The sequence below is a fragment of the Bos mutus genome, chromosome 4 (assembly GCF_027580195.1).
Source record: "Bos mutus isolate GX-2022 chromosome 4, NWIPB_WYAK_1.1, whole genome shotgun sequence".
Classification (NCBI taxonomy): Eukaryota; Metazoa; Chordata; class Mammalia; order Artiodactyla; family Bovidae; genus Bos; species Bos mutus.
Window position 1 is genome coordinate 821,631 of NC_091620.1, and position 24,869 is coordinate 846,499.

A 24,869-nucleotide genomic window follows, 5' to 3' on the forward strand; every position below is an offset into this window, starting at 1 on the left:
GAGGCTCGAGGAGGGTAGAGTGGAGTCAGCGGAAGCAGAGAGGCCTGGATGAGAGCGGACGTGCCGGGGGGTGAGGCGTGACGGGACAGGCAGGCCGGGGCTCTGGGGAGCATGGGGTCACTTACAGGTGCCCGCGTGGTACTTGAGGGCGCTCACGCTGTGTCTGTGGGCCGTGAACGTGCGCACGCGCTCGCCGGTGTCTGCCAGCCAGCACTTGACCGTCCTGTCGGCGCTGCCCGAGTACACGTGCCGGTTTACCAGCTGCGGGCAGGGGGAGGGGGGAGGTTGGCACCGGACACAGCAGGCCAGCTCAGAAGCCCCTCCAAACCTCTGTGTGTAAGTGGGGAGGGGCACGTGCAGGTCTTAGTGGAGAAACTGGACGAGCCAGAAATGCCCCTGCCCGGGGGTCCCACCCGCTCGCCCACTCTGGTGCCCGAGGTCATGCTGCCCACCCCCCACCTCCTCTGCAGGGCAGTGGGGGTCAGGCGGGCTTGCAGGCATCAGACAGACCCAGCTGCAGAGCCTCTCTGGCCCTTGGCCCTTTGCCAAGTCACTGACTCTGCTCTTAGCCGCTTCACCCACAGTGAGGACCAAGCCAGCCCCTTCCTCATGGGGCTCAGACCCAACCACACAGCACTCAGCACCCTAACTGCAGGGGCCAGGAAATGTCGGCTGCCGCTGCCGGCATTACCACCAGGCGTTTCTGGTTAGCAGTTTCCTACTGAAGAACAGCCTGGCCCCCGGAAAGGTCACGGGAATCCACCTGTAGCTACTGTAGGTCCCAGGATTGTCCCAGCTGAGAAAACGGTTCCCAGGGCAGGGCGTTCACGCTAGACTTCCGCTCCAGGGAGGGCACTCGGGAGAGAGAAAGGTCTAGAAATAACCTGACTGGCTGTGGCATGTGTGAGGTAGCCCTCTGCTGGGACCAGAGCTGGACACCCAGGGGCCATCACGGGGTCCTGGCCCCCGCCTTTGGAGACAGGCTTCCCCAGTTCCCGTGTGTCCCCCGCCCCCTCCGCTAGGGTGGCATTCACACCCCTGGTGGGTGCTGCAGGAGGTGAGGAATGGGCTGGGGAGACAAGGGCAGGGGGGCATGAGGAGGCGCCGGCGGGTGGGTCCCCAGCTGCCATTAGCTGGCTATGGCACCAGGTCTCCTCCACTTGGCAGAGCCCAGGAGGATGGGGGCCAGGCGACAAGCCCTGGAGAGAGCCAGGGATTGCACTGCTGGGGCCTGGAACCCCTGGAAGCTTAGGGAAGAGGAGGCCCTTCTCCAGGGGCAATGGGTGGTGGGCGGAGCACACGCTCCTGACTTTGCCACAACCCACTCCTGACTCAGTGGCCCCTTATTATCTCCTAGTTTAAATCCCAAAGGATAGGACTCTGGCCCACCTCCTCTTCCCACCCCAGCCATCGCACAGGTCAGACTTGGCCTTGGGCAAGTCGCTAAGACAGAGGCTTTGGGGGTTTCCTGTGGACCAAGTGGGCGACCAGCCTGGCCTGTGCCTCCCAGGCCCTGCCCTGCAGTCCTACTGGGGTTATGACCAGCCCAGCCAACGGAGCCTGGCTTCTGGCTTCTCTTACTGGCGTCCACTCAACCAGGACAGGGCCAAGGTGACATCCGCCTGCCTGAGCGCTCTAGCAGGATCCAGAACCTCACCCGAGTCCTCCCTCCGTCTGTGCCACCACTGATGGCGGCAGGGCTCCTGCTTGGTGCCCCCACCTGCTCCTGGCCTTTCGGGGGCCCCCCGAGCCCTGTACACAGAGTCTGGGATGTGGCCGGCTTCCCCAGGCCCCTGTGTCCTCACTGTCCCTAGAGGACCCTGGACATACACCGTCTTCCCCTTTACAAGTCCTCTCTGCACGGGAGGTGCCCCCAAGCGGACCCCCCTCATTCTTTATGGGAGATCCGCCCTCCAGGGCCCCTCCTCACGCTGCCCAGCACCATCTGCCTCCTGCCCCCCAAGCCTATTGCCACTGGCCCCCGTGTTTCCTGACTGTACCCCCCACCCCCGCTGTGTCCCTCCCAGAGGCAGCCCCAGACCTCCAGTGATCACACTCTCCAGACTGCCCACTGGGACTCCCAGACCTCTCAAGGGGAGCGGGTGAGGCGGAGACCCCAGTGGTGCATCTGAGCCCCATGGCCTCCACACCTCTGCCCTCTCCAGTCCACAAAGGAGGCACAGAGGGTCCACAGCAGCTGCGGCAAAGGGAGGACGCCTCCTGCTCAAAGCAGGGGTCCTGATGATGCAGGGCCTGGCGCATGTGCCCCAGAACCAGCAAGCAGGGACTTCCCTGGTGTTGCAGTGCATGGGCATCCGCCTGCCAATGCAGGGCACACGGATTTGATCCCTGGTCCGGGAAGGTTCCACTTGCCATGGAGCAACTAAGCCCTTCAGTTCAGTTCAGTCGCTCAGTCGTGTCCAACTCTTTGCGACCCATGGACTGCAGCACGCCAGGCCTCCCTGTCCATCACCAACTCCCGGAGCTTGCTCAAACTCATGTCCATCAAGTCGGTGATGCCATCCAACCATCTCATCTCTGTCGTCCCCTTCTCCTCTAACTAAGCCCATAAGCAACAACTCCTGAGCCCTCTTGCCCTAGAGCCTGTGCCCCGCAACAAGAGAAGCCACTGCAGTGAGGCCCGTGCCCTGCAACGGAAGAGGAGCCCCTGCACCGCAGCGAGAGAAAGCCGGAGCACCAAAGACCCAACTGAAAATAAACACATGATTAATTAAAGAAAAAAAAAGAAAGAAAGCACCAAGCAGCACACTTCAAAGCACAAACCCCAAGCCCAGAGGCTGACAGGCTGGCGGACGCCTCACGGCTCGCCTGGGCTGGTTTCCTGAAAGGACCCCCGGGGGGCAGCAGGGGAGACCAGGGAGGCTCCAGGCAGACGGAGACAGCAGGAGGGACCTGACAGGGCGAGTCTCAAGGGCCGGTCTCGCAAGACTCCCGGCGGCCAAGGCAGCTCCGAGGGACAGGACCTGGGGCCGTCTCCCTGCGGGGTGATCGCCCAAATGGAGGGCAGCTCGAGGCCCGCAGGCCTGGGGGTCCGCACCCATGGCCCTGGGTGGGGGAGCAGGCCTCACCCTCGCCTCGGCTCATGACAGGCCTTGTACCGGAGCAGCGGGAGAGAATCCCCTGGGCCAGGCGGTGCACAGGGCCAGGTGCAGAGCATCGTGTGACCCTGACACGCCCTGAAAAGCTGCTCATTAAAAGCCCAGGTTACACGTTCAGTCCTGGGTTTAAATCCTGCCTCTACCCCTACCGGCTGGGAGACCCTGGGCAAGTTGCTTAACCCGCGCTGAGCTTCCGTCTCCTCGTGTACCAAATGAGAAAAATTAACCTCCATCGTGAGGATCAATTCAATCATGTCGGCAGCCTGGTCGAACCTAGGGGCTGGAAAGTACACCTAAAAGGCAACAGCAACCTCTGCCCCCAAACACCCCCCTACCCAGGGGCTTTTGCAGAAAAAGAACGGAGCGCCCCCAATGACGCCACGGACGGTCAGGCAGGCACCCCTCCGCCCTTGGACTGCCCCACACTCGACCGCACCTTTCCTGTCCCTGTCTGGCTGTCTTTGAAATATTTCTTTAAAAAGACATGAAGTATTGTGATCCATTTTGTACACTTTTGTGTGTATTACATTTTAAAAAGTTAAATACAAAAAAACCAAAGTATTTCAAAAAGGTATCAACTAAGCATGACAGAGTGTTAATACCTCATTTCAAGAGGCGGCTACATAGAGTCTGTCCTAGTGTCTGCTACGCTTCATGGTTCAAATGTTTCACAACAAAAAATTTAAAAAGCATAACATATGAAGGGACAGGAAAGATTCTCCACTTTCTCTTTCTTCACAAGGACCACCTGCCCGAGCCCAGACCCTGGGAGCTTCTGGGAAGAGTGGGGGTAAGGGAGCAGGGCCCCTTGGTGGTCAGCGGGCTTGACCTTGAATTTGCTACCTGGAGGTGAGCCCTGGCCTCTGCTCTGGCCCACCTTCTCCACAGGAGGCCCGTGCACACCTGGCTCCACCCTGACCTGGCTTCTGGAACCTTCTGGGGCTGGCTTGCTTGACCCTGGATACACGTCCCCTAGTGAAGGGGAAAGGCAGAGGCCCCACGGGGCTTGGCCGATTTCTCGGGCCCCCCTTCTGCTCCCAGAAAGTTCTGAGTGGGCTGCAGGTGGAGGATGCTATGGTGGGTACCATATCCATGCAGGCCCATGGCTCAGAGGCAGGTTCATCTGTTCTCCTAGCCTCTGAAAAGGCGGCCCACAAGTTTATCTCCACACACAGAAGGACCTGACCAGGCACAGTGTACACAGGGCAGCCCCCCAGGGGGCTAGACTCCAATAAAAAAAATTTTTTTTTAATTAAAAAAAGATACCAGGTAGCCAACTCTCAGCTCAGCACCCACGCCCCCATCACCAGTCTCCCTCAAGCAGGATCTGAGTTAGAAAGACACCATTTGTGTTAACACAACCAAAGACACATGGCCACTCTGGGGTTCACCAGGGTCAGAGGTCATTCTGTCCAAGCACAGTGGAGACCTTCTCTACTCCACTGGTCCTGGGGTCCCAGGGCTGCCCTTCAACCCCAGAACCCAAAATCGGGCCTCCTGGCCCAGCTCTCCAGGGGACGGCCGCATGCCGCTTCCTGACACCTTGAGCACACCCCATCGCTGCCCTGGTGGCTCCTAGAGCCTCCGTGTCACCAAGCCCTGGACCCCAACCTGCTCATCTCGGGTGTGGGAACCGGCCTGGAGAAGGGAAGAGGCCGTGGCCACAACCGGGACCAGGAACACCCAGACCCTGATATTTCGACAGAGGGAGGGACCACATCCAGCAGATGTGCTCACTGAGTGTGGCCAGCGCATCCCCAGAGGCTCCAGAGCAAGTATCACGGGCTGACGGGTGTCAAGAACAGGCTCCATGGCAGGCACCGTGTCTGCGTCAACTCAGGAAGTCCTCACGACCGCTGAGGGGAGGCACAGCTCCTGGTCCGGGATCCCTGATCCAGATCACAGGGCCCGAGGTGTTTCGGGAGCTTTTGGACTCGAGGAACACACGCATGCTTCCACAGCAAAGTATATGCGTGCATTCCCAGGAAGTGGGATGAGCTGACCCACCACCAGTCTCCTGTCTGTTCAGGCCAGGCTTTGCCGCCAAGCGAGTTTTGATGCCCAGGCTAAGGAAAAAACTTCATTTCTTTTGGGAACTTCTGGATTTAGGAATTATGGACCACAGTTGGGCTTCCCAGGTGGCTCAGCGGGTAAAGAATACACCTGCAATGCAGGAGACGCGGGCAGACGCAAGTTCAAGCCCCAGGCCAGGAAGATCCCCTGGAGGAGGGCATGGCAACCCCCTCCAGTGTTCTTGCCTGGAGAATCCCATGGATAGGGGAGCCTGATGGGCTACAGTCCATGGGGTCTCAAAGAGTTGGACATGACTGAAGTGACTGAGCACGCATGGAGAGCCCACAGTTTGTGGGTAGACCTGATCCTCATCTCACAAGGAAGGAAACAAAAATTCACGTGTGAACAACAGCCCTCACCGTGTTCCTGTGAATGTGATGTATTTGGAAACAGGTCTCTAAAGAGGCAATTAGGACCTGCTGGTGGTCCAGTGGTTGGGGCTCCACGCTTCCATGGCAGGGGACGCAAGTTTGATCTCTGATTGGGGGACTAGAATCCCACACATCACGGGGCATGGCCAAGATAGATGTAAGAATAAAAAAAGTGCCCTGAACATTTATTGGAAGGACTGATGCTGAAACTCCAATACTTTGGCCACCTGATGCGAAGAGCCATCTCACTGGAAAAGACCCCAATGCTGGGAAAGACTGAGGCAGGAGAAGGGGACGATAGAGGGTGAGATGGTTGGATGGCATCACAGACTCAATGGACATGAGTTTCAGCCAGCTCTGGGAGATGGTGAGGGACAGGGAAGCCTGGTGTGCTGCAGTCCATGGGGTTGCAAAGAGTCAGACACGACTGAGCAACTGGACAACAACAACTTTAAAAGAGGTAATTAAGCTAAAATGAGGGCACTAGGGTGGAACCTCATCCAGTGTGATGAGTGTCCTTACAAGAGGAAATGCGGATGCAGAGGGAAGACCACATGAGGATACAGAAGGGCCCTCTACAAGCGGAGGAGAGAGGCCTCAGAAGAAACCGACCCTGCCCACACCCTGCTCTTGGACTTCCAGCCTCCAGAGCGGTGAGCCAACCAGTCTCAGTTGTTCCACCTGCCCCATCTGCGGTTACTTTGTTACACAGCCTGAGCTGACTGGTACACAGGGTGGGCAGCCGCTCTGAGCCTGACCCAGGGAAGGTGCCGGGGGGCCCCCAGCAGTCAGGCAGGTCTCACCTCCAGACAGATGACGGAGCCCTGGTGCTCCCGGAACACGCGCAGCTGCTGGCCGCTCAGGATGTCCCAGGCGCGGACGGTGGCATCCGTGCTGCCCGTGAAGGCCGTGCGGCCCGGCGCATCCAGCACCAGGCAGAGCACAGCGCCCGTGTGGCCCCGCAGTGTCTGATGGCAGCAGCCACTGGCCACCTGCCACACCTTGGCCGTGGCATCCGTGCTGCCTGTCACCAGGAGGCCCCCGGCCACCGCCTCCTCCACGCAGGGGGCCCCAGCGTAGGCCAGGGTCAGCACACAGTTGCGGTGACCCCGGAACTCCCGGGCCACCTGCCCCCTGTCCACGCTCCAGGCGCGGGCCGTCCGGTCATAGGAGCTGCTGAAGAGCTGGTTGTCGGCGACCAGGATCCTGGTGGTGAGACGGGAAGGGTCAGGGGTCAGGCAGCAAAGGGCTGCCCGGCAGGCCGGCAAGGGGTCCCCTGTGACTGGTGACTGACGTGTTCAATGAGCCCAGGAGATGGAGGGGAAACTGGAAATGCTCCCAGCGATTGGCAGACACGAATTGGAGAAAAACCTCAAGGCCAAGGAATCTCGAACCCCCTTTTCAAGGGACAGTGAGGCGGCTGGGGGAGGCCATGGGGGAGCAGAGCCTCCCAAGCAGTAAATATTCCCGATTCTTACTCCCATTCTGATGTACGCTAAGCATTTCTCCGCAGAAAATACACTACAACTCTGTGTGTAACTTCACAGGGCATGAGAGCGGACCCTAATTTACACACTCACCCCCAGAGGCAGCTGCCTGAAGCTGGAATGGGGTGTGTCATCTATGTGGGGACAGAGGGGTCAGGACCCCCCACCACAGAGTCAGAGGAACCTTGTGATCCCTCTTTTTTTTAAAGTTTATTTATGTATTGGCTGTGGTCAACACGGGACTGCCAGGGAAGTCCCCAGGCGAGACCTTTTGAAAGAGAGGGCATGAGATGATTAGCCTGCATACCTGATAGACAGGAGGCCCCCACCTGCTGCAACTAGAGAAAAGCCTGCAGCAATGAAGACTCGGCACAGCCAATACATAAATAAACTTTAAAAAAAAGAGGGAGCACGGTTCCATCCCCGGTCAGGGAACTGAGATCCCGCGTGCTGTGCCGTGCTGCCAAAAAATGTAAACGTTAAAACCATAAAAAGGTCTCACCTGTGAGCCGAGCACAGGCAGGGGGAGAGACGGATACGGAGTGGAGCAGACCCTCCGCCCGCCTCTCACCCAGGATCGTCCTCCCGCCCACGAGTCGTTAAGGAAGCAGCCCGCACACTCTCAATAGGCGCCGGCTTCTTCCTTAACGCCAGGAGGTGCGGTTTTCACCGCATGGGTGCTTCTAAAGGCAAGTGATGACCTGGCACCCTGGGTGACGTCCCGGGGGCCCGAGTCCCGCCTGTGTGGCCTGTGATGGCAGGGACGCTGGGCCAGGCCGGTGATCCCAGAAGCTCACACACCTGGCCCTGCTCTGAAATCATGAGAAGCGAAGTCCACGTCCTCACCCAGGGACACGGAACGTTTGTGAGCACAGCTATGTAACAATGCAAATACGCACCCGGAGATGTTCAGAACAGCCAACTGCTCAAAAGGAGTCTCTGGGTGTGTGTCTGTGCTTGAGTGCATATGTGTGTTTGCCTGTGAACATGTGTGCTCAGCAGAGCATAATTTCTGTGCAGATTTACTTCTCAGGAGTCACCTGCAAATGTAGGAGACCCTGGTTCGATTCCTCGGTCAGGAAGATCTGCTGGAGAAGGGATAGGCTCCCCACTCCCGCCTTCTTGGGCTTCCCTGGTGGCTCAGCTGGTAAAGAATCTGCCTGCGGGAGACCTGGGTTCCATCCCTGGGTTGGGAAGATCCCCTGGAGAAGGGAAAGGCTGCCTCCTCCAGTATTCTGGTCTGGAGAATTCCAGGGACTGAACAGTCCATGGGGTTGCAAAGAGTCAGACGCTGAGCAACGTCCACTTTCACTTCTGAGGAGCGGTTGGGTACAGTCAGGGCTGGCTGGCCACCTGAGATGGGACCCTCTCCACCTGCCCCTTCCTCTGTCGGCCCTTCCAGCAGCACCCAGCCTCACAAGAGGAGTTGCCCCCAGGCCCACACTCTTCCTCAGTCACAGACTTCTTTCTCGAGGTAGACCACTGCTGGGAACTAATTTCCTGGCGGCCCAGTGGTCAAGACTCTGAACACTCACTGCTGAGAGCCCGGGTTTGATCCCTGGTTGGGGAACGAGGATTCCTCAAGGTTCGAAACCAAAAAAAAAAATAATATATATATTTAAATAAATAAGTGGGACAGCAGGCTGGGCAGAGGCCAGCAGTAGCTGAGACCCAAGTCCTCATCCCAGCCCTCCACCCCTGCCTGGCCGGGCCTGGCCTCCCAGGTCCCTGGTCCCCACCTGCTCTGGCTAAGGGGGGTGGCGGCTTGGGGGAGGGGAATCAGAGCTCAGCTGCAGGAGGCAGGGGCTGGGGCTCTCCTGGGGTCCCCACTGGGGTCCTTCTCCTCTCAGCACCATCCTGAGTCTGTGTGACACTTTGGCCTTTCTCCTGCCCTGTGTGAGCATCCATCCGTCGGGGGCCATCAATGACCAAACTGGCCCACCATTTCCACCCGCTGTGTGCCGGACCAGCCGGCCAGACGGGTCCCACCCGGCCCCAGGCTCTGCAAAGCCCACACTGGCTGAAAACAGCCTTTGCTCCCTGTCCTCTGCAACCACGGCCCCCATAGCGCCTGGTTGCACGTTCTTCGCCTAGTTAACTCCCTGGAGAGGCGCCCTTCCCGGCCCCTGAGGTCAGGAGGGCCCAAGGGCAGGTGCCCAGACTCCAGATACTACCAGGCAGTCCCTCAGGGGGCGGGGGGGGGGCGGGGTTTGAGACGGCCCCAAGTTACAGAAATACTGTCCAGCGGATCTGATCAGCAAGGAATTTCCATGGCTCAGCTCAGACCCAAACTCGATACGTTTTTGGAAAAACTCAAACCTCTGTGAGAAGGAGCGCCTGGGATATTTTCAACAGCAACAGGGAAAGAAGAGGTTGAAAAACATCCTCGACTCCCTCTGCAGAACAAGCCCCATTCTGCTCCTCCTCCAAGCGCCCAGTCCAGCATCAGGCACCAATTAAGCCGTTTCCTCTGGAATCTGCTCCCATCAGTAGGAGCTGTAGCCTCCAAGGCCTTTCCCTGCACCCAGCTGGGGGCAGTTGTGCTGTAGGGCCAGCGAGGATGTCCAGGCACTAGTCTAAGGGTTGGTGATGCCTCCCTGTCCGCATCTCCACCTCCCAACCTGCCCCCCACTGACCCCCAACACACACACCTGCAGCCCTGGGCAGTTGGCACTTGTCACACCCGGGGACACTTCTGTCCTGGGGCTTCCACTGCCCTGTGCTCCTGGCCACCTCCCCACACATCCACAGGTGCTCCTCACAGAAGCTAAGTTCCTCCAGGGCAGGGGCCCCACAGCCTACATCTCGGTCCCCAGTCCTCACCCCCCGGCCCCACTGACCTGTTCACGATGGACGTGTGTCCCCGGAACACCTGCAGACACTGCCCGGTCAGCACATCCCACTTCCTGATGGTGCAGTCAGCGCTGCAGGTGAAGGCAGCCTCATCCTCCAGCTGGCAGAAGGTCACGTAGCTCTCGTGTCCTGCAGACGAGGGGAAGACACGTGAGCGCTGCGGGGCAGGCCTGCTCCCTGAGCGTGTTTGAGACGCGGAGGAAGGGAAGAAAGCAGCTTGCGGGCAGTTTGGGCTGAGTCCAGAAGGGACCGGCACTTCAAAACAGTGCTGTAACTCTGGGAGACTCTCAGGAATCGTGGGGAGCCAGGAGCAATTCAGGGAGCACTCAGCCTGCCCCGGAATCCTTCCTCACTTCTCTGCTTCCCTCCTCCTTCTTAACCATCTTCTTTTAGTCTTTTTAAAAGAAAATATTTATTTACTTATTTACTTGGCCGTGCCGGGTTTTGGTTGCAGCACGTGGGATCTTGTTCCTGGGCCTCCTGCACTGGGAGTGCAGAGTCTTAGCCACTGCACCACCAGGCAAGTCCCTCCTTTTCTTCGAACTTTTCAGCTCCTTGTATTTACTCAGTCATTCAACGAGCCCCATGTTATAGAGGCAGGAAGAACAGAGGCCAGGGGCATGGTCTTTGGAACCAGATTGCCCAGGAGAGCAGCCTGGTGCTGCTACTGGCTGCCTGGGGGCAAGTTATTTCCCTCTCTGTGCCTCAATTTCCTCACCTGAAATGGGGAGAGTGCTGCTGCCTGAGTCACGGGGCCACTGCACAGGGTGCGTAAATGCTAGCTGTGAGCTGTCCTTACGTTTGGGGAGAGACCCTGGTAGGCAGAACACAGGCCCCAAAGAGAGCTGGTTCCTAATTGCTGGAACCTAGAAATGTTGCCTTTCTTGGAAAAAGACACATTTACAGGTGCAACTCATTAAGGAGGACCCTGAGATGGGGAGATGATCCTGGATATCAGGATGGGCTCTACATGCCTTCACAAGCATCCTCATAAGAAGGCAGAGGGAGGGCTCAGGACATGGAGAAGGCATGCTGAAGAAGGAGCAGAGACGTGCGGCTGCTGGCCCTGAAGACCGGAGCGATGAGGCCACAAGCCAAGGGATGCAGCAGCTGCCAGAAGCTGGAAAGGTGACCACGGTCTCCCTGCAGGTTTTAGAGGAAACCTGGATTTCGTCCCAGTGACACTGATTTTGGGCCTCCAGATTTGTGCCATAATAAACTTGTTTCAAGGAAACCCAGTGTGATCATCAGTCACAGCACCCACAGGAAACACTTACAGATCCAGGGATAAGTAAGACACGTCCCCTGCAAAGACTTTGCCAACAAAGGTCCATATAGTCAAAGCTGTGGTTTTTCCAGTAGTCTGTATGGACGTGAGAACTGGACCATAAAGAGAGCTGAGCACTGAAGAATTGATGCTTTTGAACTGTGGTGTTGGAGAAGACTCTTCAGAGTCCCTTGGACTGCAAGGACATCCAACCAGTCAATCCTAAAGGAAATCAGTCCTGAATATTCATTAGAAGGACTGATGCTGAAGCTGAAGCTCCAATACTTTGGCCACCTGATGCAAAGAACTGACTCATTGGAGAAGATCCTGATGCTGGGAAAGATTGAAGGTGGGAGGAGAAGGGGACAGAGGATGAGATGGTTGGATGGCATCACCAACTCGATGGACATGAGTTTGAGCAAGCTCCGGGAGATAGTGGAGGATGGGGAGGCCTGGCGTGCTGCAGTCCATGGGGTCGCAAAGAGTTGGACACGACTGAACAACAACTTGCCTTCCAGGAGAACAGCCAGGCCAGAGGGAGGGACAGTTGGCCAAGAGTGACGGGTGCAGGGACAGTGCATGACAAGGGTCAGCAGAACAGATGCCGGGTGTGGTGGGTGAGGAAGGGTCTCTGTGGTGTCTGTCCAGAGAAGAGGAAGTGTCTGAGCAAGGAGATGGCACACACCAAGCAGGGGGGGCCCCTGGGGCCAGGACTCAGGCACTCAGCAGAGAAGGTGGATGAAGCAGACAGGGCGAGGGCAGAGGTCTGGGACGGAGCGAGGGCCATGCAGCCCGGGGTCTCGCCAAGCGCACTTGGCCATCGCTCTTACGGGGCAGTTGTCTGATCTTCCGGCTCTCACCCTGGCTGTGGGGTTGATCTTTACACCTCGAGCCTTATTATGCAGCCCTGGGGACCCTTGATCCCTGGACACAGAAGAGCCTGTTTTCCAGGTAAGCGTTTGCTTGTATGTACATGGCTGAATCCCTCCGAGGTTCACCTGAAACCTTCACAACATAGTTTGTTCATCAGCTATGCGGGAGCTAACTTGCTGCAGTCTTGTCCGACTCTTTGCCACCCCATAGCTCACCAGGCTCCTCTGTCCATGGAATGCTCCAGGCCAGAATACCGGAGTGGGTAGTCCTTCCCTTCTCCAGGGGATCTTCCTGACCAGGGGATGGAGCCCAGGTCTCCTGTATTGCAGGCGGATTCTTTACCACCTGAGTCACCAGGGAAGCCCCTTAATGGCTATACCCCAATAGAAAATAAAAGTTAAAAGAAAAAAAAAAAAAGAAGTGTTTTCATCTCGAATATAACCACGTCCAACAGTAAACTGAAGCTGACTCTACTGGAGGAGAATTCAGAGACCAGAAAAATCAGTGGAATCAGAGGAATGTGAGACCTCAGAGCTATGTCACAGACAAGGCGAGTGATGAACACAAAGCAAGAACGATGTGAGTGATGTATTTATGACATTAAAGATTTTGATCCGATTTTAAAAATTTCCTCTCAATGTCTGGTATCAATTAGACAAGGATTTAGAACCTCCTGAGCAGTTTCGAACTGATTCTCACTTTTTTTTTTGGCCTGGGGTTCAAGCTTAATTACTCTTGAAAGAACCCAACTTCGTGGGTTCTAAGAAACAGAATTTTTTTTAAAAAGTAAGAAATAAATATTTTCTTGGATAGCATATGCCAGGCCTCTAGGAAAACAACGTTTGTGAATTAAGTAAACATGAGATTGTTTCCATCAAAGTGCATGTCAATTTAAAAGTCGAGGGCAAAATGTGTTTGGCAAAACGCGGCCCAGTTTTCTGCCAACCCCAAAATGTTTATATAATATTTGAGGGTTGTCAACGCGCTCTCCTCGAGACCGGATCTGCCGTCAGGAGGGGTTGGGAGCACTCAGCACCGAGACAGGGGTCCCCCAAAGCCCACCAAGACTAGGAAAGTGTCCCCCAGGGCACCACCCCCAGTCCAGACTAAGACTAAGGCGCTTAGTCCAAAATCTAAGCTCCTTCCGTGCCGTCTCAGCAGCATCGGACAGCAGGAAGGCAGAGCGCAAGTGCACCCGCCAACCAGACCAAGGGAAGCACTGAAATCCCAAGGCTGGCACCTCGGCTCGATGGAACTGTAGTCGTTGGCCAAGACTGTGAGTGGGGCTGCTCCTCTGATTTGTAGAAGTTGAAACAACGATGGACACGTGACTGCAAACCAACAGAAGTATAAACAAAGGCTTGAAGAAAAGAGGTAACAACGAAAAGAAGTTCTTCAGTGTGGAAAAGCTCATCTCTGAAGCTGGGCTGGACTGATCCTCCAGCCTCTGGGGGGCCTGGCCGGGCTGGCGGGGGTCCCTGCACCAGTCAAGGCTCTTTCGTGCACACACCCCTTCTCCGGCACCAGACATCCATCTCACACCAAAGGGAGCCCTCCGGGCTTGGAGTCCTTGCCGCACCGGGGTCCTGGGGGCTGTGAGCAAGCCCCTGGCTGTAACCCACAGACTAGAAGCCACCAAGCAACAACAGGGCCCCATCACCCCGGCAGGGTCACCGAGGATGCAGGCGGGAGGGGCCCTTGCGTCCCTGGGGACCACAGAGCCTCGGCCACGAGCTGTTGGAATTGTGCAGAATAAGCAAGAAAGCCAAACGAAAAATAAATATTTTTGAAGGGCTGCAGAATGCAGATAAAATGCGGTTATTTTGTTCAAGAGAATATGCTGAGGCTCAGGGTTTCCTGCCAAGGTAGTTGGCCCTCCTGGCCTCCCGGCTCGCATGCCCTTGGACATGCTGGGGGGTTCAGAGTTGAAGTAACCTCTCCATGGGCAGGAGCGGCTCACCCCACCAGAGACCAGGGTCTGCAGGGGCAGAGGGGCCCAGGGCAGGCATGGCCCTGCTGAACTCGCCTTCAGCTCAGCGTGACAAGCTCTGCTGCCCCTGGAGTCTTCCGTTTGCGCAGTGGGGCCCCCTGCCCTTGTCCAAGCTGCTCTCTGCAGCCCCCCCAGGCTCCCTGTCCCCACTCTGGGCTCCCTATCCCCCCATGGGCTCCCTGTCCCCCCTGTGCACTCCCTGTCCCCCACTGTGAGTTCCCTGTCCCCCCTGGGGGCTCCCTATCCTCCCTGTGGGCTCCCTGTCCTCCCCGTGGGCTCCCTGTCCCCACTGTGGGCTCCCTGTCCCCACTGTGAGTTCCCTGTCCCCACTGTGAGCTCCCTATACCCGCTGTGGGCTCCCTGTCCCCCCCCAGGGGCTCCCTATCCCCACTGTGGGCTTCCTGTCCCCCCCAGGGGCTCCCTATCCCCACTGTGGGCTTCCTGTCCCCCCCAGGGGCTCCCTATCCCCACTGTGGGCTCCCTATACCCGCTGTGGGCTCCCTGTCCCCCCCCAGGGGCTCCCTATACCCCCCTGGGGCTCCCTGTCCCCCCCAGGGGCTCCCTATCCCCACTGTGGGCTTCCTGTCCCCCCCAGGGGCTCCCTATCCCCACTGTGGGCTCCCTGTCCCCCCAGGGGGCTCCCTGTCCCCTCTCTCTGGGGGTTTCCTGTCCCCCACCCCCCCACTGCCATCAGGGCTCAGACAGTCGGGAGCTCCAGGAGGGGCCTCCAGTTCAGGATGTGTCCCCCGAGGCCCACAAACCAGGGTCCTGCCTCCCTGGACGAAGCCCTCTCCGCGCCACGGCCGCCTGGGGAGGGTCAGCCCCGCTGAGACCCAGGTTCTGCGGTTTCCCACCCTCTGCCCACATTTGCCAAAGTCCCTTCATGAAACTCCGTGAGTGACCATTTGGGAGAGGCCGCTGGTTTCCTGCTACTGCCCGAACACGGAAGCTCTGGCCGGAATGGACGGGGTCTGACAAAGCCACGGGGAACCCCGGCGTGGGCCACACGCCCCCCAGGCTCCCACCCCCGCGCTGGTCTCTGTTGCCACCTCAGTGCCCGTCCTCAGCCCCAGCCTCTCTGGTCCTGCAACCTCGACCAAACTGCCGTCTGCTCCCATCCCATTCTCCTTGATCCGCTCCCATGGGGGAGCTCTCCTCCCAGGACGGTGGTCTCCACAGAGCTGGAGAATGAGTCACCACTGTGGGCTTCTTTCCCTTCCGTGCTGAAAATCCAGGGCTGCTTTTTTACGGAACGCTTCTTTGACCGGGACAAAGCTAAGAACAATTTTGTTTCTGTCTGAATGTCTCCCCTGGGCGCCTACGTGCCCTTTTAAAAGCACGTATGAGATGACTCAGCAATCCCACTTGTGGGTACACACCCAGAAGGGAAAGCAGGGCCTAGGAGAGAGATTTGCACACCTGGGTTCACAGCAGCATCACTCACAAAGTCAGTGGAAGCAGTGCAAGTGTCCAAGGGTGGGTGATGGATAAAGATGAATTAGATCCACACAAGTGAAGAGGGTTCTGCTTTCAAAAGGAGGACATTCTGCCCCGTGTCACAGCCTTGGGGACACTGAGCGGAGGGAAACACGCCATCACAAAAAGACAAAGTAATATGTATAAAATAAAAATATAAAAAGACAAATTCCACTTACACAAGGAACCCATGGGAGTCAAGTTCCCAGAGGAAGAAGCAGAATGGTGGGAGCCAGGGGCTGGGGAGGGAGAAGGGGGGTTATTGTTGGGTGGGGACGATGAAAAAGTCCTGGAGGAGGTGAGGTGATGGTTGCATGACATTTTTGAAGTTCAGTATCTCTGAGCTGGACATTAAAGATGGTTAAGATGGTAAACTTTATGTTACTTTTTTTTTTTTATAACAATTAAAAATTGTCTCCATTCCAGGCCCGCCTGGGACAAGAAGTGAACCCTGACTAGCCCAGCTCACCGAGTTCCTGCTCATCTGAAGTTCAAGCACACAGCCCCTCAGTTAAGCAATCCAATCTGCAAACTCCCCGGGCTGGGCCAAGTCTCTGGCACCTCTGAATCCGACACAGGCACCCAGTGCGGTCAAGCCAACTGGCAGGTGAGGGGACTCACAGGGAGGAGCGCAGAGGGCGGGCTAGCCTCAGTTTCCTCATCTACAAAATGGGATGATACAGGGTTGTGAGAAGCAAATGCAGAAGAGCTTTGGAGCCGGCACGGTTCAGGGCCCAGGGGATGCTGTTTCTAATTTGTGCGTGAAGGGTAAGTCAGCAAATGCAAGGAACTAGGAGCTCTATATTCACTGGCTTGGTGCCCACCATGACCCTCTGAGGTTAGGTAACTATTCTTATCATCCCCAATTCACAGATAAAGCAAGTGAGGCTCGAGAAGTTATGTAACCAGATTCAGGCCCAAGCTGCCTGGCTCCAGAGCTCAGGCTCCGGACCATCAATGGTCCCTTCTGCTACCTGGTAGCCAAGTAGGGGTCATCTAGATGGGCAGGCGCCCACCAGGCTTCCAGTAGATAGGAGTGTGCTGTTTGTCTACACGGAACGGAAAACGATCACCACCCCCATCACGTGAGAAGGTGCTGTTAGAAGGAAGCTTGCAGGGGAACAGCCATCATGGGCTGGAACCTCAGGCTGGGTCCCTTACTTAAGTGAGAACAGACCAGGACAGGAACTGCCACTGGGGGAAACGCTGTTGGCCCCACTGATCCCGTGAAGTGCCCCAAAGAAACAGGCACCCAAAGGCTAAAGGAGAAAAAGAGGCGAAGGGGAAGAATTACAGTGAAAACAATTCTTCCCTTTACAGAAGGCAATTAAGCCTTCTCTCTCACTGCGAGCTCACCAATTACATTTGAAAGCCAGTTCAGGGGTTCACAGTTTCTCAGGGGCAGAGCTGCTGCGGGAGGGAAGCTCAGGGGACTGGTTTTGCAGCCTAGTCTCCAGGGGTCCCCATGGGTGACAGTGTGCCTGCTGAGCCTCTGTGCCACCAGGTACTGCCTGGCTCTTCCCACCCCCTGGCACAGGCTCCCTAAACCCTGCAAGATTCACAGAACAGCCTCTGGCCCCCAATTGCTTCTGCCGCCGTGAGCTTGTCTGCGGAAGGAAACACAAGGCAGGAGCTGCCAACCCAGTCTGCTCTGCCCAACAAACCCAGGAGGGTGCCCCAGCGGGCTGCCCCTTCGCTGCCTTCGGTGGGCCCAGGGCTCTGCGGGCGCCGGTCCCCACCTCGATGAGGCACCTTCCACAATGGGAGTGGAAAGAGCCTGGATCTGGAGTCAGGAGACCTCCAGGGATCAGGCTGCCGCTGACCAGCCGCGTGGCCCCGGGAGGGCACGGCTGTCCTACAGCTCTGTCCTGGCAAGAGTAGGGCCAAGGGCGAGAAGGCTTCCCACCCAGCTGTGTGACCCTGGACAAGCACTGCAACCACTCTGTGCGTCAAGGATGTTGACAAGAGTACCTGCCTCACGAGGTGAGTATGCAGAAAACACTTAGAATGTGCAGCATGTTGGTAAACATCTGCACCTCCCGTCTGTCTCATCAATAAACTGGTGTCATCATGGAGTGCTGTTCACAACAGCCAAGACAAGGGCACAAGCTAAGTGTCCATTGACAGATGAATGGGTAAATGTGTGGTACATACATATAATGGAATCTTACTCAGCCATAAAAAGAATGAAATATAGGACTTCCCTGGAGGTCCAGTGGTTAAGACTCTGCACTTCCACTGCAGAGGGGGTGGATTCGATCCTGATAGGGGGGCGACCCTGGGCTTCCCTGGTGGCTCGGCTGGTAAAGAATCCGTCTACAATGCGGGAGACCTGGGTTTGATCCCTGGGTTGGGAAGATCCCCTGGAGAAGGGAACGGCTACCCACTCCAGTATTCTGGCCTGGAATATTCTAAGTCCACGGGGTAGCAAAGAGCCGGACACGACTGAGCAACTTTTTCACTTTCTTTCAGGAGAGCTAAGATCCCACATGCCACACGGGGCATGGCCAAGAAATTTTTTTTTTTAAAAGAATGAAATAATGTCATTTGCAGCAGCATAAATGGACCTAGAGATTATCAGACTAAGCAAGTACAATATGCAACCGCTTATATGTGGGATCTAAAATACAACACAAATCAACGTATCTATGAAACCAAAAACAGACTCGCAGACACAGGGAACAAACTTGTGTTTGCCAAAGGGGAGAGGAGATAGAGGAGCGTAGGAATGGAAGTTTGGGATCGGGGAGGCAAACTATCACATACAGGACGGCTCAACAAGGCCACGCTGTGTAGCAGAGGCGCTGCAGTCAACATTCCGTGACAAGCTATCATGGAAAAGAAAATGAGAAGGGATATATTTAAGTCTATATATGTACAACTGAGTCACTTTACAGTACAGAAGAAATGAACACAACATCGTAAACCAACTATGCTTCATTAGGTCTAAAAAATTAATAAACAGGGAATTCCCTAGAGGTCCAGTGGAGAAGGCGATGGCACCCCACTCCAGTACTCTTGCCTGGAAAACCCCATGGACGGAGGAGCCTGGTGGGCTGCAGTCCATGGGGTCGAGAAGAGTCCGACGCGACTGAGCGACTTCACTTTCACTTTCCATTTTCATGCATTGGAGAAGGAAATGGCAACCCACTCCAGTGTTCTTGCCTGGAGAATCCCAGGAACGGGGGAGCCTGGTGGGCTGCCGGGGTCGCACAGAGTCGGACACGACTGAAGCGACTTAGCAGCAGCAGTAGCAGCTAGCGGTTGAGATGCCGAGCATCTGCTGCCCAGGGCGTGGGTTCAGTACCAGGTCAGGGAAGTAGGGTCCCATAAGCCTCGCCTCAAAGCCCATAAATAAAATAAACTGGTGTCAAGTCTAACCACCTCATAATTGTAAGGGTTAATAACAGAAGAAAATATGTACTTAGAAGAGTGTTGGTAAAATATAGGAAACTAAAATTTCAGGGCATCTTATTAGTACTTCACTGATTCAAAAAAAATCCTACAGTGGGGGCTGGAGCTGGCAAGTCCTTGCTTTCCATGGGGCGGGGGTGCACACAAGGATCATCATAAACTCAAAATGAGTCTCTTACAAGTCAAATCAATGAGTGCAACTGTGGGAAAAGGAAAGTCCTGTCTGTCCCTGACAATTCTTTACGTGCGAACCTTTATAACAGAAGACTCCATGGTGATGGAAAGGATCTTGGCAGCAGTCATCTCATTTGACAGCATTTTCCTGTCGCGGGGGACGGCCCCCAACCAGCCCCCAGTCAGAGAGTCCAGGTGACCTCACTAAAAGCAGTGCTGCTGTCCTGTGGGGATGAGCCACCGGAAGGGCCACTAAAGAGGGTGTGCGGGGGACTTACCAGGACAGAGCTGAATGAGGATGGCAGGGCAGGGCTGGGGCAAGGACGGGGGGCCCTGGGCAAAGCCAGGTGCCCATCAGGCCAGAATCACTCCTGAAAGGACCGGAGCTTGCTGGAGCAGAAACTGGCCTATAAACTGAGCTCCTACAAGGGCTTTCAGGCCCAGGGCTCCCTAGGCCAGCCGACCATCAGAGCCACCAGGCCCAGAGCTCCCCAGGCCAGCCGACCATCAGAGCCACCAGGCCCAGGGCTCCCCAGGCCAGCCGACCATTAGAGCCACATTGCAGTGTGTCAGACATGCCAGTTCCGGGCCTTCCCTGGGGGCCCCAGTGGTGAGGAATCCACCGGTCAATGCAGGGACCATGGGTTTGATCCCTGGTCCGGGAGGATCCCACATGTCACAGGGCCACCGCTGAAGCCCCCGAACTCTAGAGACCCTGCTCCCCAACAAGAGAAGCCACAGCAGCAAGAAGCCTGAGCACCACAGCTGGAGAGTAGCCCCCGATCGCTGCAACCTGAGAAAAGCCCGCAGGGAGCAAGGAAGACCCGGCTTGAGTGTGTGCTAAGTCGCTGCAGTTGTGTCTGACTCTCTTCGACCCCACTGACTGTAGCCCACCAGGCTCCTCTGTCCATGGGATTTCCCAGGCAAGAATAGTGGAGTGGGGTGCCATTTCCTCCTCCAGGGGATCTTCCCGACCCAAGGATGGAATCTGTGTCTTCTGCCTTGGCAGGTGGGTTCTTTACCACTAGAGCCACCTGGGAAGGCCAACACCACCAAAAATAAAGAAAGAAATGCCAATTCTAGAGTCCCACCCCAAGGGCTCAGTGAAACCCAGACGTGGGAATCTGCATTTCTGAAAGCCCTCCAGATAAAAGTGTCACGCTTGGGAAACAATACCAACTGGATTTAAATTTTCTAACAGATCTACGTCTGGCCAAGTGTGTGACTGTCTCCGAGTGGTGGCTGACTCCCCACTATCCACACTGCCTCCCAAAGAGCAGGCAGCCCCAAACGGCACCCCTCCACTGCTCTTGTTTAAAACCAGCAGGGGCAGGAGCAGCCAGTCCTGAAGCTAATTTCCTCCCCGTGCCTACAGGAGGTAGGGGGGTGGGGGAGGGGGCGGGCAGGCCACCCAGGATTTGCTGATTGTGGTGGAAAAATTCGTGGTGACAAACAACTGCGCGCACGGCAGGCAGCCTGGTGCCTCTGCCAGGGGCTACAGGGGCCACTCAGAGAGCGGAGGGGCCTGGCAGTCCGCTGCTGCAGGCATGTGACAGGCCCCCCGTGGGGGTGGGGGAATCCACCTCCCCACCAGTAAGTGCACAAATATAAATCGGCACGGGTGTACCCTCAGGGCTCTTTTATGAAGCAATACTTAAGCCGAAGTGTATCTCCTGCTGTTTCATGGCGTTTCCAAATAGTAGATGAGACCAAGCAGCGAGAGAGAGCAGGGCCGGGTGGTCGCATGAGGGAGGGGGTTTTCGACTCTGCCCCTCCCCGCGGGGTGGGGCTGCGTAAATGGCCGGCAAGCTACTTAATTAACTCCGTGCCTCAGTCTCCCCGCCTGCACAAACGGGCCAAGAGCACTACACCGTGCAGGCAGCACCCCCGCCGCCGCAGTGCCCAGGCCGCCGACCCAGCCCACGCTGTGTCCAAAGGCTCGGGGACAGGAAACGTGAGGCCATAGGTCACAAGGCCAGCGAGAGAGAAGGCAGGGCGACACTCAGCTCAAGGGGCAGAGGTGCGGTTTTCTTTCAGTTTGTCACCACTGCGGTGACGGAAGTGGTTTCACCCAGGTGTTGACCAGACACTGCGCCCTCGCCGCCGCGCCCCTCGCCTCGCTGGCTGGGATCGCGGCCTCTCTGCACGCCCACCCTCACCCCGCCCCGGGGGGCTTTTCCACGAGGGTCCAAGGTGGGTGCGCGCTGGACTTGGGGGAAGGGGTCTGCGGACAGGTCAGAGGCTGGCGAGCGGCGGACAGGAGGGCAGGGCGAGCGGTCGGAGGACGCGGCCGGAAGGGTCTACCTTGCAGGAGGGCGCAGCACGTGCCGTCCGCCGTGCTCCAGAGCCGGGCCGTGCCGTCCTCGCTGCCCGTCAGCAGGCGCTGTCCGTCGGGGCTCAGGCTGAGCCAGTTGATGCCCCCGCGGTGGTCGGCGCAGACCCTCAGGGCAGACCCTCCGCCCCCCATCCCGCGGGTGGGGAGGGCCCTCGGAGGAGTCTGTGCGCCGCTAGGGAGGGGCCCCTCGGTGTCTTCGCGGCGGTTCCCTGCGGCTGCGTCCCGAGGCCATCGCGGGGCCTTCGGCTCCGGGCTCCTGCGGAGGCACCGGGCGCGGGTGAGGCGGGGGACCCTCGCTACCGTGCGCCCACCCGGCCTCCCGGCCCGCTGACTCGCCGGGGGCTGCGTCCCAGAGCGCGAAGCAGCCGCAGTTCCACCGGCGCGGAAAGCCTCCCGCCCCGCGCCCCCCGGGGGAGACCGCACCCACCTGCTCACGGTTGTCTCGGGGCGCGCTGGAGAGCGCGGGGCGCTGGGGACCGGTGAACCTGGGGAGTGAAGCGCCCCGCGCGCCCACCTCGGCCAGAGCCGCGCGCTCCGGGCGGCCGAGTGGCGAACAATACAGTCCAGCCAGGCTCCTCCTCAGAGACCACCCCTCAACCTGTCCCCTCCCACTTCTCGGGCCTGCCCTCCCGCAGCACCCACCCCGACCGCCGCTCCCGATCTCTCAGGACCGACCTTAGCCCGCGGTCCCCGCGCCTGCTCCCGGGGACGCTGCGGACCGCTCCGCGTGCGATCGTCCGGGCTGCCCGGCCCGCGCCTCAGGGCTCCAGCCCTCGCCACCCTTGCCTGGACCAAAGGCCGGGACAACGAGGAGGAGAAGAGGGTGGACTGCAGGGTCGGGGTTGGGGAGAGGCGCACGCGGGGAGCTCACTCAGGCCCGCGAAAAGTTGGTTCCCTCCAGGCTCCTCGAGGACCCTAAGGACCCTGCAGAGGCACTCTTGGGGGACCTGGGGCCGTCCTCCTTGGAGAGCGCCCTTAGTTCGCCTTAACTGGGGGATCGCGTGCAAATTCCGAATTCTAAGGAAGTCCCGCAAGGGGACGGGGAGTGCCCAGCGCCCCCAGGATCGATCGGCAGCCTCTGACGGTCCCCCGAGGTCTCGGCCGGGATCCCAAGTCCCCGCGGCAACCCCGGCCGGCCGCAGCCCCCTGCAGCGTCGGTCTGCCAGTTCCCCTTTGGCAGTTCCGGCGCCGGCTCCGCGGGGGGCGGGGAGGGTCACCCCCCACACACACACACTCGGATCCTCCAGGTCCTAGAGGCAGCAGGATTTCCCGAATTCTCCGGGTCCCTTTAAAGAATCTAGCCCGGAAAATTTCAGATCGGATTTGTGTTTGTGTGATTTGAGGGACGCGGGGCGGGGAGTGAGGTGGCTTTGGAAACCCAACCCTCATCACGACCTCCAGACCTTCTCCCAATGATTCACCGTGTCCAGACTCCGAAAGAAAACCCCAGAATGGGATCCCATGGAGCACTGGGCCATTTATTCTCCACTGGTCAAAACCAGAGGAAACCCATTCTTTCTTTCCCCAAATTTCTGAATCACCGTGCAGCTAGGCTTAAGGAGAGGGAATTTACTTCCTAAGAGATGGGTCTGGGAGGGGGCTTTGGAATGAGATTTGAAGTTGTTGGAAAAGACTGGTGGGGTGGGTTGAAAGGAGGAGAAAGGAGGCTGCTGGGCACCATCAGGAGAGAGGAAGGTGGAAAGGGCAGGGATGTTCCCAAGGTGGACTCTTCAGAAAGGAGATGCCCACTGGGAGGAAGGAAGGACTCTGGGGGTCCCCACTGTACAGAGAGATGGGGTAGACGGTGGCCGGTGACACAGGTTCAGAGATGCTTCTACCGGCTGCTCACGAGTGCACTTTGGGACCCATGTCCTTACAGGGGCCATTACAACATGCAGATGTGAAGACTAAAGGTATCTGGCTGTACAGGTATGGCCTACTGGTTGGGCTGGGGACAGAGTGCGGGAGTCACGGGCATGCCTGGGAGCTGCAGCCTTTGGGGAAGATGAGGTGAAGAATGAGGAGACAGAGACTTCCCTGGAGGTCCAGTGGTTGAGACTCCACACTCCCAATGCCGGGCGCCCCGGTACTGGAAGGACAGATGCTGAAGCTGAAGCTCCAGTACTCTGGCCACCCAATGCAAAGAGCTGACTCATTGGAAAAGACACTGATGCTGGGAAAGATTGAGGGCGAGAGGGAGGAGACAACAGGACGAGATGGTTGGATGGCTTCACCGACTCGATGGACATGAGTTTGAGCAAGCTCCGGGAGATGGAGATGGTGGACAGGAGAGCCTGGCCTGCTATAATTCATGAGGTTGCAAAGAGTCAGACACGACATAGCGACTGAACAACAGTAACAGAGAACTAGATCCCACATGCCTCAACAAAGATCCTGAGGGCTGCAATCAGACCAGGCACAGCCAAACAAAAATAAATAGAGTGAGAAGACAAAGGAAAAGAGTCAGGGGAGACCCAAACGGTCTGCAGAGGCATCTGTTATCTTGGACACCCAAGGAGGGGGTGTTCAAGAAGTGGGGAGGTCCAAGGCAGGGTGAGATGACCATGGCCACACCCTCAAGGAGCCTGTCGACTAGGGTTTGAGAAAAGTTCAACTCTCAGGGGGCCACCTATTAGTGAGCAAGGTGGGAGGCGTAGTCTCAGAGCCCGCTCAGAAGGGCTGCTGATGTCGACGCAACGTCCGCGGGCCCAGGTCCAGTACTGCTCGCCTCACCATCTTCTGTCCAAGCTGGGACTTGCCCTTCTCCTTTATTCCCCTTCCCCCAATGTTGGTTTGGCACAAAGCGGTCCCCCCATCCCCCCACCGGTGCAGGGTGAGTAAGCCCGTCTACTTCCTTATGGGGGTGGGGAGAACATGTGTGTGAGATGAGGTGGGGTGTCTGGGTGTGTGCGTGTGCAATAAAGATGCTGTCCTGAGTTGGCTTCTCTTCCCAGGTCAAGCATTACAGACTCTGCTTTGGTGAACTTTGCCCAAATCTAATAAGTGTGCAAGAAGGTGGCAAAGTCGGAAAACAATGCCTTCAGTTCAGTTCAGTCGCTCAGTCGTGTCCAACTCCTTTCGACCCCACGGACTGCAGCACGCCAGGCTTCCCTGTCCATCACCAACTCCCGGAGCTTACTCAAACTCATGTCCATTGAGTCAGTGATGCCATCCAACTATCTCATCCTCTGTCGTTCCCTTCTCCTCCTGCCTTCAATCTTTCCCAGCATCAGGGTCTTTTCCAATGAGTCAGTTCTTCGCATCAGGTGGCCAAAGTATTGCAGACTTCAGTATTAATCCTTCCAGTGAATATTCAAGGGTTGATTTCCTTTAGGATGGACTAGTTTGATCTCCTTGCAGTCCAAGGGACTCTCAAGAGTCTTCTCCAGCACTACAGTTCTAAAGTATCAATTCTTTGGCGCTCAGCCTTTATAGTC

General features: G+C 57.2%; 1 protein-coding gene across 5 annotated transcripts in view; it reads right to left on the reverse strand.

The window, feature by feature from the left end:
- The window catches only part of WDR86 (WD repeat domain 86), a 40,100-nt gene extending 17,470 nt beyond the window's left edge, over positions 1-22,630 (reverse strand). For 4 of the 5 annotated variants that reach the window (XR_011463921.1, XR_011463920.1, XM_070368919.1 and 1 more), the window contains exons 1-5: positions 21,860-22,630; positions 21,402-21,688; positions 9,891-10,032; positions 6,367-6,769; positions 126-261 (exon numbers count right to left, since the gene is read on the reverse strand). Coding sequence is in view for 3 of the 5 variants with exons in the window: in XM_070368919.1 (XP_070225020.1) it covers positions 126-261; positions 6,367-6,769; positions 9,891-10,032; positions 21,402-21,564 (844 nt within the window). In the remaining 2 variants the exon portion in view is untranslated. The remainder of the gene's footprint in view (positions 1-125; positions 262-6,366; positions 6,770-9,890; positions 10,033-21,401; positions 21,689-21,859) is intronic. The other variant, XM_070368918.1, reaches the window with a different exon arrangement.
- Positions 22,631-24,869: the final 2,239 nt, after the last annotated feature.